Below are 14,711 nucleotides of genomic sequence, written 5' to 3' on the forward strand. Positions count from 1 at the left end.
TTCGAGACAGGGTTTCTTTTCTCTGTATATCCCTGGCTGTCCTGGAACTCACTCTGACTTCAAACTCAGAAATCCACCTGTACCTGCCTCTGCCTCACAAGTGCTGGTATTAAAGGCGTGTGCCACCACTGCCCAGCAAGATATGCTTCTCTTACAGTGTGTTAGCATTATTTTCTTTGCCAATAAGCTGTTCACTTCTTAGTTTAAATTTGCTAACAGTTTGGGGCAGTTATTTAGGTAACTGGGAAGGAGAGAATCTTCCCTCCATAGCACAATATATTGTAGTGACTTCTTTAAAATGCTTGTATTTTGGAATATTTCTCTCTAAAAATTTCCTTTCACTTTTTAGCTTTTTCCCCCTATGAGACTTCAAAATCCACTCAATTGAGAAGCAGAATATATTCAGGGTTCAGAATGTTATGTTAATGAAAATGTAGGACAACTTTAATTTCATATATTTCTATGAAAAGGAAAGTTGACAGATAGTTTCCTAAAAAATGTTTGTTACTTCTGCATGTTGAATGTATAATGAAATATAGTTTAATGTCAAATATTTCTGAAATAATAGTAATACCCACTGATCTGCACCAGTAGCCCAGAAATGGTCTCTTTAATTAGGCAGTTGATTAAATGTGAAGGGTAGAAAATATTGAGTAATATCTAATCTTAAGAGAAGCATATTGTAGTGTGGAAAGGAATTTTTGTTATATTGTTTGGAAAAGGTTTTTATTTGATTTTTGTTTTCCTGTGTTGTTTTTGACATGGGATTTTATTATTATTGTTGTTGGAGGTAGTATATGTGGTGTTGCGTGGAGGTCAGGGCCTTACACATACACGCTAAGTAAGTACCATATCAATGAAGTGAATGTCCAGTCCTAGGAAAAAGTTTTGTTTTGTTGGTTTCTCTTTTTTAACTTTTGAAGTTTTAAAAGATAGTGAATCTTTTTGTAAGAAATTTAAAACACTTTCAGCATTAAAGTTATATCAGTTTTTCACATGGTGGGATGTTAATTTAGTTTAAAAGCCTAGTGGAGCTTTGGACAATACCAAATGTAAAAATAAGGTTAGTTGAGTCTTAAGTAACTTTTACTACACTGTAATTTATCCTCCTGTATAACCTCCTGTATAGCATGTTTCTAATAATACTCTTGATTTTTTAGGTTTAAAGTTCATTTTAAGAATATTCTGGAAGAAAAATAGAATATACTGCAATATATTTTTATTTTGAATTTCTGTACCCTCATATTTCTTTAGGAGTTGATTCCTCTCATATTGTGTACAGCATGCCTACACCCTGAACCTAAAGAAAGAGACCAGCTCCTCCATATACTCTTCAACTTGATCAAGAGGCCAGATGATGAGCAAAGGTGGGTATATTCAGGGATAAAAACATGCAATGCTGACATAGTTTTTTCCTAAATGAGCACCATATTTGGTGATTTAATCTCCAGGCCTTCTTCCCTTCTCAGTATCAGTTTCAGTGTGCTGGAGCTCTTCTGTTTTGTCACCCCCTTTTTGAAAAGGAGCCTGTAATTTGTCCCAGCAAATAAGCAGATAATAAGGAAAGTTAAGCCCCTGAAAATAAGTTCATGAAGTAGAAATAGTTATGAAAAATATGTACAAATCCTATTGAGAGCCACTACTACTGTAATTACTGATAACTAAGTCTTTGCAAAGTGAAATCTGTGCCTTGTTTTTGAACTGCTAATTTCTCATGGTCTCTAGACACGTGTGTACTGAAGGATATTAACACAACTGTCTTATTCTGATCTGGAAGTTCTGTTAATTAGAATCTATTAATATACTTTTCTCATTTCTAAAGAAAGGTTGGGTTATAGCTGAGACTTCATTATGAAGGAGGTAGATCAAGCAGTATAAACCTTGCTACTATTCTCTCATGTGGTATAGATGAGTCCGTTCTTCCTTTGTCTACAAAGTGCAAGAACTTGCAGTTAAGTGACATGGAGAAAACTGATCCCACTCAGTGGTCACCCAAGCGTTCTAATATCCTTAGATAGGAACCTAACCTTATCTACCAAGATGTGTTCTCAGGGCTGTTTTTGATGAGGAAGAAGACCTACATCTTAAGAGAGACTTTCTGGTTGGCAAGAGGTTGGCATTTCAAAGTGTATCTTTCAATATGGAATTTTCTGTGAAGACATAAAGTACTTGGGGGTGGGGAGTAAAGTATAAGCAGTAAGTATTTGTGAGAAAGATGTACTTGGAAAATAGATGTCCCTGAATGAAGCTAGATTAGGAAAACCACTGTATGATCGACCCTTCAAAGAGAAGATGAGCTGCCTTTTGAGTGTGTAGAAGGCACTGAGTCAGACAACCATTATTTATGTAAGGAAACTGGTTACTTCTGCCCTCCTTTCATCTGCAGTCCAAGATCCTTGCCAGTAAAAAAAGCTAGACAGAAAGAAAGGTACAAGTGGCATAAATATGATCAAATTATGTGGTCTTTGATAAAAATCCTATAAGAAAGGGCAGAAATCACTCAAGAAAGTACACAACTAACTTCATTTGAATGAATTTGCAAGCCATCTAAAATATTTTTAATAACATAAATCTCATTGTTAAGGAAATAAGTACTGAAGCAGAAATGCTAGCTATCACATGACTAATCCCATACTCAGGAGACAGAGGCATGTGGTTCCATTAGTTTGAGGACAACCTAAGTCCCATCAGGACTTTATAGAGAACCTGTCTCAAAATAAGAAAAAAAGAAAACCAAGTACTAAAAATAAAAGAGAAAAGCAACCCTAGATTCAGTATAGCACATAACATTAAGTATTTCCTATACCTAAACTGTCTCAGGAGTAAGCAGTTGTATAGCCTCTTCCTTCCTCTCAAAGTAATTAAGTCAAACAAACAGTTTGGAAAGTTTCTTCTTTAAAAAAAAAAAAAAAAAAAAAAAAAAAAAACAGAATTAACATGAATACCCATAAAAATTTCACTATACCGTGAGCATGGCAGTGATCCTGAAAATTCACAGCATATATGAGCATAGTACAATGAGAGATGCATCTATGAAATGTCAATGAAATTAATCCTTTATCAAGTATACTACAGTGAGACAGATACATGTATGAAAATGTCATAATGAAACCAATCCTTTTGTCTAATTACACAGTTAATAATTAAGTCATCATGAAACCCACAATAACAGTGTGCCTTGAAAAATAATTTATTGTAGAAATATTTGTAAACATTTGGTATTTTTTAATTTAAATTATTTTATTTATATTCCATTATTTGCCAGCCTCCCCCCACTCAGTTCTCCCTCCCACAGTCTCTCATCCCATTTGTACTCCTTGCTTCTGAGAGGGTGCTCTTGCCCCCACCGGGCCTGCCCCTTCCCTGGTGCCTCAATCCTCAAAGATTAAGCGCAGGCTAGACCAGGTAGATCACATATGTGTCAGGAGCTTCCTTCCAGCCTGTGTATGCTCCTGGTTGGTAGCTCAGTCTCTGGGAGCTCTCAGGGGTCTGGTTAGTTGAGACTGCTGGTCTTCCTATGGGGTTGCTCTCCCTTTTAGCTTCTTCAATCCTTCCCCTAATTGAATTGTAGGGAAAGGATTCAGTCCAATGGTTGGGTCTAAGTATCTGCTTCTGTCTCAGTCAGCTGCTGGTAGGGCTCTCAGAGGATAGCCATGCCGGGCTCCTGTCTGTAAGTACATCATAGCATAGTAGTGTCAGGCCTTGGTGACCCCCCATGAGATGGATCCCAAGTTGGGCCAGTCACTGAACTCCTTTTCTTTGGTCTCTACTCCAGTTTTGTCCCTGAAGTTCTTTTAGACAGGAAGAATTCTGGATCAGGAATTTTGACTGTGGTTTAGTAACCCTGTCCCTCCACTTGAGGCCCTGTCTATCTACTGGAGGTGGACTCTTCCAAGAGTTACCTTTCCCCAGTGTTGCACATATTGCCAATGAGTCCTGAGAGTGTCTTACTCCTGGGTCTCTGGTACTCTCTAGAGGGTCCCCCCACCTCCCACTCCCCAAGGCTGCTTATTTCCATTTATTATCTTGGCTCTCTGGACTTCTCTCCTGTCTCCTCCCGCCATATCTGATCTTGTTCCCCTTTTTCCTCCCCTTCCCCTCTCCCTTTCAGGTCCCTCCCTCCTTCAGCCTCCCATAATTATTTCCTTCCCCTTCTAAATGGGGTTGAAGCCTCCTCACTTGGACATTTCTGCTTGTTATACTTCTTATGATCTGTAGATTATATCCTAGGTATTTTGTACTTTTTGGCTAGTAGCTACTTAACAGTGAGTACATACCATGTATGTCCTTTTGGGTCTGAGTTATCAGGATGATATTTTCTAGTACCATCCATTTGCCTGCAAAATTCATGATGCTCTCATTTTTAGTAGCTGAGTAATATTTCATTGTGTAAATGAACCACATTTTCTGTATCCATTCTTCAGTTGAGGGACATCTATGTTGTTTCCAGCTTCTGGCTATTACAAGTAAGGCTGCTATGAACATGGTAGAGCATGTGTCCTGTGGTATGGTGATGTATCTTTTGGGTATATTCCCAAGAGTGGTATAGCTGTGTCTTCAGGTAGAAGTATTTCTAATTTTCTGAGTAACCGCCAGTTTGATTTCCAGAGTGGTTGTACCAGTTTGCAATCTCACCAGCAGTGGAGGAGTGTTCCTCTTTCTCCACATCCTCACCGGAATGTGCTGTCACTTGATTTTTTGATCTTAGCCATTCTGATTGATATGAGGTGGAATCTCACGGTCATTTTGATTTACATTTCCCTGATGACTAAAGACTTGGAACATTTCTTTTTCTTTTAAGTGCTTCTCAGCCATTTGAGATACTTCTATTGTGAATTCTCTGTTTAGCTCTGTACCTAATTTTTTAATTGGATCTTTGGTTTTTCAGGGGTTAACTTCTTGAGTTGTTTATATATTTTGAATATTAGTCCTTTCTTGGATGTAGGGTCTGTGAAGATTTTTTTCCCAATCTGTAGTTTGCCGATTATTCCTGTTGGTGGTGTCTTTTGCCTTCTAGAAGCTTTTCAGTTTCATGAGGTCCCATTTATCAATTGTTGATCTTAGAGCATGAGACATTGGTGTTCTGTTCAGGAAATTTCCCCCTGTGCCAATGAGTTCAAAGCTCTTTCCCACTTTCTCTTCTATTAGATTTCAGTGTATCTGGTTTTATGTTGATCCAATTGGACTTGAGCTTTGTGCAAGGTGATAAATATGGATCTATTTTCATTTTTCTACATACAGACTGCCAGTTAGACCAGCACCATTTATTGAAGATTCTTTTTTCCACTGTATGGTTTTGGCAAAAGATCAAGTGTCCATAGGTGTATAGGTTTATTTCTGGGTCTTCAAATTTATTCCATAAACCAGAAAGGAACCCAAAGAAATCAAGTCTTAGAAAAGTCTAGAATAACAAAATAGCAGAAAGAGTAAAATATGCAGGTTTTTCAAATTTATAGTAAGACCCTGCTGTAGATTTAATACTATTGAAAACTGAGCATATGTTGTAAATGATAAATTAAAAATATCAGTAAACCACTGTGTTATCTGGCCCCTTGGAGGACTGAAGAATTGTTTGCTCAAACGCCTGTTTTTAACAATTTGTACGAACTCTTCAATAGTTTTTCATAATTTATAATGGTGGACAGAATGTAAATGTAGAGTTCCTCTAATATGATTATATAAAATATCTTGAAAAGCATCAGAGCCTTTCTAAATGGCATGAGTTTGTTTTATCAGCCGTTTGATAATATTGAAAGCCAAGTGGCACATTTACTATTTCACTCAGTATAAGTTTAAAGAAGTTCATATAAAAAGCCTAGCAGTTCCTCTGTAAATGTTACTATAATTTAAACATTCCTGTGATAATCACTTTTCATGAACTTAGCCATCTATGTATCTATCCATCCTTCTTTGACTCAACACACACAAAAATAAAGGTTATAATCTCTGAAAGTTGGTTTCAGTCAACTTCTCTGTGGTGAAATCCAGTTTCACTTTCATTATAATAGGCTTTGAACTCTGAAGTTATGTACAAGTGAATAAAGGAGCCATTACTCAGTGTGTTGAATAAACTGGGAATTTCTTCAGTATTTTCATTCTTATTCCAGTGACCCCTGTTGTGTTTGTGCCCTTACAGATTAGTTACCTGACGGCATCTAATTCTTATTATCTTTTTGCTTTTCTTCTTCGTGCTTGGTTTCTCTTAGGAATTCCCATTGTTCCCACATAGATGAACATGATATAACCATGGCTTCATAACAGTTAGTATTTGTAAAAATACTACATGAATATTTACATCCCTGATTTATCATTAAACCAGTTGCTGTGAGAAGATTACAGTGTTTAGGCCACAATCAATAGATAAGAAAAAAATAGAAATTTATTTTCTTCTAAAGCAGTGGTTCTCAACCTTCCTAATGTTGCATGTGACCCTTTAATACAGTTCCACCTTTGTGTTAACACCTGACCATGAAAGAATTTTTGATGCTACTTTTTGATAACATCTAATATGTGTTCCTTGTAAAAGGGTAGGTTGACTACAAAGGGGTCACAACCCACAGGTTGAGGACTACTGATCTAAGTGGTGGTTTGATTCTAAGTCATACATAGAAAATTTATGCCCTAAAACAGAAGCTATAAAAGGCTCACATTTCCAATTGGAGAAATTTGGCTCTTTGTTAGAATCTAAGAGAATTTAGCATCTTTATCTTTCCTGATCATCTCAAGATTATTGAGAACAGAAGCCATTTTTTGTCAGAGTCCCTGAGGAAGATCAGGAGCAAGTTCACTGGCTACAGTACTTCCAAAAGTTTATTGCCCATCACAAGCATTCTTGAGCAACATGACACTATGTGGGTTCCTCAGGATCACACCAGTTTCTGAGAGAATCAGATCTGTTCTTTCAACATCCATCAGGTGGAAATTCTGCAGAGTGGATGGGGCAGAACTTCCTGGAACAAGTCCTTCCTGGAGCATTCATGCAGCTCATGATGGAGGCGGACAGGAACAGATAGTGTAGACTTGCCATCGGACAGCACCCTGCACACAGGAGCTCACGCAAGTGTGTTGTCTACCTCAAGAAGTAAAATGTTCAAGCACTAAGGAAAGATGCAAGGGTAGCCTGAAGAAAGCAGCCTGGCAGTAGGGAGATAAAGAACCAGAAGATAAAATACTGTGCCTGGATGTTTTTCTATTGCAGTCTCTACCTTAGTAATAATGGAGATTTTGCTTTTATTTTGTAGAACAGAGTTGTGCTTCCAAAGTATTTATCTAATTTTATAGCTGCTTTTTTTAAACATCTTCTAATGATTCATTTATATAAAAGTCATAAACAAATGAGTCCTGAGACATAAAGCTCGGAAGTTAAAATAGAAAGAACTCCAACATTATGACCACGCAGCCTAATATATCCTGAAATTTACACTATGTATCTCTCATTCTCAGGACACAGCCAAAGTTAGATGACATTAGCAACCTGCGCTCACTAAACAAGTAGGGATGAGGGAATTAGATCACTGTGGAAATACTATTCAATTTCAATGTTTTTAAGGACAGTTTGGTGATACTATACAGGAAAGGGCATATCTCATTTTCTTCTGTAAAAAAAGTGTTGTTCCCTGTCTTGGTAACTTAGTAATAAAATACCTTTGAATTTGTAGTCTAGGTTTGCAAGGCAAGACTTACACATAATTACTGCCACCTGGTGTCAGGAATGAAGTATCCCTGTCTACTGTGTTTTATCTTACAGAAATACAACTTTTTATTTTAAAAAAGACTAATAAATTAACAATAATCAATATTACTATATAAATGAAAAGTAGACAGAAATATTTGTTAACATTTGTTTGATAGAGGGGGCTGGTGAGATGGCTCAGCGGGGAAGAGCACCAACTGCTCTTCAGAAGGTCATGAGTTCAAATCCCAGCAACCACATGGTGGCTCACAACCATTCGTAATGAGATCTGATGCCCTCTTCTGGTGCATCTGAAGACAGCTACAGTGTACTTACATATAATAAATAAATAAATCTTTAGGGCTGGTGAGATGGCTCACAACCATCCATAATGAGATCTGATGCCCTCTTCTGGCATGTCTGAAGTCAGCAGCAGTGTACCCATGTATAATAATAAATAACTTAAAAAACATTTGTTTGATAGATAACCACTTGTGATTTTTCTTTAGCTAATTAATCTCAGACTTTTAACAGTATCCCAGTAAAACATAATTTACACTCCATGATGGTTCTTTCTTCAGTTCTTTGATAAAAACCATAAATAATATCATATTTCTAGCTAAGTCATTTGATAATCAGTTTTATTTTTTACTGTATAACCTACTTCCAGTGCTATTAATAAGGTGTTGGGCATCTGACCTTTTCTATTTTGAGCTGCATTTCAGAGTTAAATCACTTTTTCCTATTGATGTTTAGATGTGGTTAGTATAGTAGTAGTACATGATTTCAACCTCTGTACATTTATATCATGAAGAAATGTTTTAATGCTTAAAATTTGTGTGCCAGTGAGCATGACCACTGTCTGCAGGTGTATGTAGGTTAGCCATAGGGCAACTTGGGTATTTTTCTCAGGCACCGTCCACCGTTTTAATGGCTCTAATAATTAAGCCCAGAGACTCATGAATGATAGTCAAATGCTCTATTACTAGCCTGCAGTTCCAGACCTGACCCTTAAAGCATAGTTCTTTGGGGGCCTAGGGGAGAACAGGCTAGGCTGAGGAGCCAGAGAACACACAGATCTGCCTGTCTCTACCTCCCCTAAATTGGGCTTACAAGTGTGCCCTGTCATACCTAGATTTTTATATGTCATTTCTGAGAAAATAGAGTAACTGTAATTATCAAACATTTATGGAATACATGCATATTATGTATTATGGAATATATACATTGGTACAAAAATAATCAGTTATTCAAAGTTTCTCATGAGGAAGCAGGTGACAGAATTTCTTTTATTTTCTGTCTGCCTTTTCCCTTTAGTTTACCTAGCTTCCTAAGGTGGGGGAAATGGAAAAATCAGAAAGAAAAACTAAGAAATTAAAACAGAGGGTGATAAAGACATTGACCAATGGGAAACTTGACCAATTGGGAAACAGCAATAAGGATACTTAGAATTTATATTTTTCTCGTTTATTTTTGAGTTCGGTTTGGTTTGAGTTTGTTTTAAGACAGGGTCTTACCATGTATCCCTTAACAGTCTGGAACTTTTGTAGATCAGACTGGCCTCCACTCAAAATGATCTGCCTAACCTTGGACCAACCTTGGCTTTTGGGGTGGGAGATGTTCTTGAGGAAAGGGTGTTTAGGAGGAGCAAAAGAAATGACTCCAAGTGGGGTGCAAGCTGACAACCACATGTTCTGCTCCTGCTGGCTCTCCAGACTGCTCATCCAGATAGCTCAGCTCTCATGGACGAAAACTCAGTCTTTTATTTGCATATCAATTTAATCATCCACTCCAGGTTCCCTTTTGATTATCTCTTGAGTCAGCATTTTATGACCTTAGCCCCTTGATTCTTAGAAAAGGACATGTACCTTTTTTAAAATACATAGCAAATGATTCTGAGATCTGCCTGCCTTTGTAAGCACAGACAATAAGCTACTGGGTAAGGTCTTGCTCTGAGATCACCTTTGCCACCACACTAAGCCTAACCTTGCTCTGTCCCAGACTCACCTTGAAATCTGGAATGTGCCTGCCTTTGTAAGCACAACGAATAAACTTAACTGAGTGAGAACTTGCTCTGCAACCACCACTCCCCAAATCTCTCTATCTCCTTTAATATCTTTCTGACATACTGGCTCATAATGCTGCTACCTCTGGTCTTTTAGGTTGATGAAAGCCCTCATATAATTTATATTGCATCCTTATACTTTGCACAATTGAGAAAACCTGTTTATATTTTGAAACTCATGATTTTAGAGTTCTTTCCCATAGTCTTAAGGGCTGTCCTGAAGGTCATAGCACTTACCCTTTTTTTTTTTTTTTTTTTTTTTTTTTTTTTTTTTTGCTAAGAACATATATACGCTCTTACTGCTTCTAATTATCATGGAGTCATTAACCTTGGCAGAGGGAATATTTTCCAAAGGAGGAACATAAATTATGCACTTATTCTATACAAACAAGCGGTAGATCCACAGCAACCATCCACACCTCAGCCCACACCCTGCTGGCTCTGCTTCAGGGGTACGAACCATGTCACACTGTCCCTTCCTTCCTCCTAAGTGCTAGTATGAAAGGTTGTGCCACCATTCCTGGCTATTTAACTCTTTTTAAGTTGTGGTCATAGTATAGTTCTATTTCCTAATGCACATTCAAGGTTTTTTTTTTTTCCTCTTATTTTTCAGGCAAATGATACTGACAGGTTGTGTGGCATTTGCCCGTCATGTTGGACCAACACGTGTGGAGGCTGAACTTTTACCGCAGTGTTGGGAACAGGTAAGTTAACTGTTTTTGTTAGCTATTTTGTTATTTTTGAAGGTTTATATTTTTTAAATGCCATGAGAAAAATTCATGGAATGTAAATTATGCTACTGTCCATAGCTCAGCACATGGTTTATTTCCATAAAAGAATACTCTGGGATGCCCTGCTTCATTCATTCATTCATTCATTCAGCAGATACTTTGAAAACACTAATTCCAGTGCCAGGAACTAGTATAGTAACTAGAATAACAGTGTGAAGAAAGACAGAGGGATGCATTCTAGTGAGGAGACGAGAGTAGACAAAGATATGATGTACTTTCTTGTGTTGGTATATGGGAAAACAAAACAGAAGGAGGTTGAACATGATCGAATATGTTTTAAGAAGCAGCAGGTGAAAAGTTCACACAATGGTCACAGGTAACACCAAAAGTTCTAGTCCTAATTTCTTTGGGCATTTATTACTAAAGTGGTAGAGCTATCAGGTTCAGTGTGTAAAGTGAACATTGTAGTAATATTTACCTCTGACAGTGGCAGGCAACATCTTCTTATTACAAAGCATGCTAATTTAGGGTGTGTTTCTAACTCCTTACAGTCAAAATTAACTCCGATGCACCATGAAACTTTCAGTTGATAAATCTGTACAACTATTCATGTGTGCATATAATGTTTTATAGTTTTTCCATTTTCCCTTTTTAACTTTCATTTATCAAACTGAGCATAATGATAAACACATATAATCCCAGCACTCAGGTGACAAGAGTAGTCAAGGCTAGACCCTGTCTCAAAAACCCTAAAAAATTTTTAAAAATTATACCAGTCATGGTGGTACATGTCTATAATGTCAGTACTGATGAAGCTCACCATCAAAAGATGGCATGAGTTGTAGGCCAATCTGGGCTACAATAGTGAATTGAAGGGAAGCCTGTGCCACTTTCTCAAAAGCATCCCAAAGGAGAGTTTTGTTAATTCCAGTGCCACCTGGAGTGTAATTACTGAATGGTTTTGGTGTGTTCATAGAGTATTTACACTCATTTCTGCATTCAATTTGAAACTTAAAGCCTTCTATTACCCCCAACACAATCGTACTGCTAGGTTTGCTGTAGCTACTGTGGGTCTCTTAAATCTCCATATAAATTTTAAGATGTTTCTCATTTCTGCAAAGAAGCCAGCTGAGATTTTGGTTGGTTGCATGGGTTGGTTGGTTGCTTTGTTGGTTGCTTGGTTGGTTGCTTGGTTGGTTGCTTGGTTGCATGGGTTGGGTTGGGTTGGGTTGGGTTGGATTTTTTTGAGGCAGAATTTCTCTGTGAGGCACTGGCTGTCCTGGAACTCTACAAGACCCGGCTGGCCTCTAACTCAGAGACCCAATTGCCTCTGCCTCCCAAGTACTGGGATTAAAGGCATGTGTCACCACTGCCTGGCTTTTAAATTTATTGATTGTACAGCTTGATCTGGAACTTAATCATATAAGTTTCTAATCTATAAGTTTAGGGTGACTTTCCATACACCAAAGTCTTGTATAATATCCTACAACAATGGTTTGTAGTTTTCAGAATGTATGTTTTGTACTTTATTCCTTAAGTGTTTTAGTTGTAAACTAAAAGAGAATCCTTTTCCTTAGTTAAGAGCAGAAATACAATTGATTTTGAGTGTATACTTAAATGAGACACAGTACACTAGGCTGAAAAAGAATGAGATGAAACTCAGCAAACTGAAATACAGCAAACTAATGTTTAGCCTTTCTCTGCTGTCAGAGTAGTTTTAAGTGGATTAAATTTAGCTCCAAGATGTTAGTTGCACGCATCTTTGCTATAGTTCTTTTGAAATGTTTGTAATCATGGATCAGGAATCTGTCTAGCCACCTACCTTTAGTTTGTTGCCCAGTAGATTTCTATATAATTTCTTTTCTTAGTTTTAGGCATCTAAAACATTATTAAATTATATCATCTTTTGATATGGGAAAATGAGAACAGATATACTTCTATTCCAGTCAAAGAAAGATTTGTAGTCTATGAAAAAGACATGGAAACAAAACCCAGTATGTGGTTTTTTTTGTTTGTTTGTTTGTTATGGTTCAGTGTAGTCAGCACAGAGCAAACTCTACTGCTTTGCATATACAAACAGGAAAGAAGTCTTCTTAAAAAGAAAACATAGTTCTCATATAGCTGGTTAAATCGTGATTAACTTGTTTGCTAGTTCTCTAAGCAGAGAGCAGACTGATGTTGATCACATGCCAGAAGCAAAATTTCCAACTAAGACTTGTGCTTCTGTTGCTAGGAGATCTTGCTTCTTCTGACATCCTGAAAAGCCTAGTCCTAGGCAGGTTATTGATTTCTAGATATCTTGCCGATTCTTCATCTTTGATTTTCCCTGTTTGCTTTAACAGATGCCTACCCATGTCTTAGTGTTTAGGCTGTCCTCGCCTTCTTTATTCCTGATCCAGGTGTAACCCACGGGAGTTCCCAGAAATGGAAAAGGAAGGCGGTGTAATGTAATCTTAGCAGGATGTATGGTGAAAAGTAATTGCCTTTGGGAGAAGAGAAGGTCTGTTGCTTACACTTGACTAATATGCTTGGTTTTTACCCCAGATTAATCACAAATATCCAGAAAGACGACTACTCGTAGCAGAGTCCTGTGGAGCACTGGCACCTTACCTTCCTGTAAGAACTGTTTTCTTTTTCTTTGTTTCTGTTTAGTGTCTTATCATACACTTTAATCCAAATCCTCTTAGCCATGCTGTTTTAATAAAATAAAGAGATGGGCAAACAAATAAAAAAGGAGGTTTATACTAATGTAATTTTTTAAAAAAATAAGTACATCCTAATTGGTTGTGCATGCATATAAACATAAGTACCTATACTAGTGATTCTGACAGTGTGTTCTGAGAACCCTGGGAAGTTCCTTGTGCTTCTTCCAAAGAGGTACATAAGGTGGGATCTATTTTCCTAATAAAATCTTTTTTTCTCTCATACACTTACACAGACATTGCTGGTACAGAAGTAGTGGTGAGAAGTGCTCCTGGATGACACTGAACAGAGAGGCAGACCTCAGATTCCTGATAACAGTGTGCTCTTCAGGGCCCCACATTCCTAAAACAAACAGTTTCATTGAAAAAAAATAACCTTGCTTATTCAGTAAAATTATTCATTTTACTAAATTTTAACCCTTGGATATTTGTAATGTTCTATGACACAAAATGAAAGTAATAATAGGAAATACTTTGACTGCACACTGAGGTTTGTCAAGGTTTTCAGGAAAAGCATTTAGGTGCTTACCTGAGTACTAAGGGCAGTCACTGGTTTTTTCCTGGGAAAATAGTTTTTCTCAGGAAAAACACATCCTGTTGAACTGTGCTTATTCAGAATGGGTATGTGACAGACATTCTCATTTTCATGATGTACTTGGAGGAATACATGGACAAATCCTTTTTCAGTGATTAAAGATGAATCTTAAGTAGGTTCTAGAATTGTGGGAAATATTTATATACTACTAGAAGCCTAACAGCTTTAAAATGGGTAAAGGGATTTTAGTAATATAAATTAGTAGCTTTTTTTTTAAGTGATGATTATTCTGGATTTAAGGAAAATCTACATTTTTAAATGAACAATTTGTATATTATTATAGAGGCATTCAGTCTGAGATAGAGCAATGAAATTTAAGTATCAGAGACTTGCTGTGAGATTTGGTTTGCTTTGGGATTTAGGAAATACAGTCTCATTGTAACCCTGGACAGCCTGAAACTTGCTATTTAGAAGATGACCTTGAATTAATCCTACTGAATTCATCATGTGCTAGGATTACAGGTCTACATAAATACAACCAGATCATAGTTTTAAATGTTCGTGGTGTTCACTTGAGAAGACGTAAGAAAAAGTCAAAACAAAACCCAGGTCTTTGTTTTTATTTTATTCTGTTTATTATATATTTTAAAGGTACCAAAGCAAGCTTAGGCTTGATTAATTTTATAACTTGAACAAGTTTTAATAACAACAAAGAGGAATATGAACTTGGATATTGATAACTTTATTCTTTATGATTTTTTAAATTATGTGGAAAGGCAGGGATAAGGGCTACACATGAATCCAATTGTTCAAGGAGGCAATACCTGTAATGCTATACTTAACAGATGGTTTTGAGCTACCTGACATGGGTGCTGGACATGGAATAGAACTCTAGTTCTGTAACAACAGGATAGGGTTTCAACCATTGAGCTATCTCTTCAGCCCCTGATAATTTTATTTTAATCTCAGCCTTTAATTTTGTTTTTTTTTATTTACATGCGAATTT

General features: G+C 37.0%; 1 protein-coding gene across 7 annotated transcripts in view; it reads left to right on the forward strand.

Moving 5' to 3' along the window:
• The window catches only part of Relch (RAB11 binding and LisH domain, coiled-coil and HEAT repeat containing), a 99,863-nt gene that overhangs the window by 44,700 nt on the left and 40,452 nt on the right, over positions 1 to 14,711 (forward strand). For all 7 annotated transcript variants that reach the window (XR_004121232.1, XR_004121234.1, XM_031379713.1 and 4 more), the window contains 3 exons: positions 1,255 to 1,367; positions 10,351 to 10,441; positions 13,013 to 13,084. Coding sequence is in view for 5 of the 7 variants with exons in the window: in XM_031379713.1 (XP_031235573.1) it covers positions 1,255 to 1,367; positions 10,351 to 10,441; positions 13,013 to 13,084 (276 nt within the window). In the remaining 2 variants the exon portion in view is untranslated. The remainder of the gene's footprint in view (positions 1 to 1,254; positions 1,368 to 10,350; positions 10,442 to 13,012; positions 13,085 to 14,711) is intronic.

This window comes from Mastomys coucha, unplaced genomic scaffold (assembly GCF_008632895.1).
Source record: "Mastomys coucha isolate ucsf_1 unplaced genomic scaffold, UCSF_Mcou_1 pScaffold1, whole genome shotgun sequence".
Classification (NCBI taxonomy): domain Eukaryota; kingdom Metazoa; phylum Chordata; class Mammalia; order Rodentia; family Muridae; genus Mastomys; species Mastomys coucha.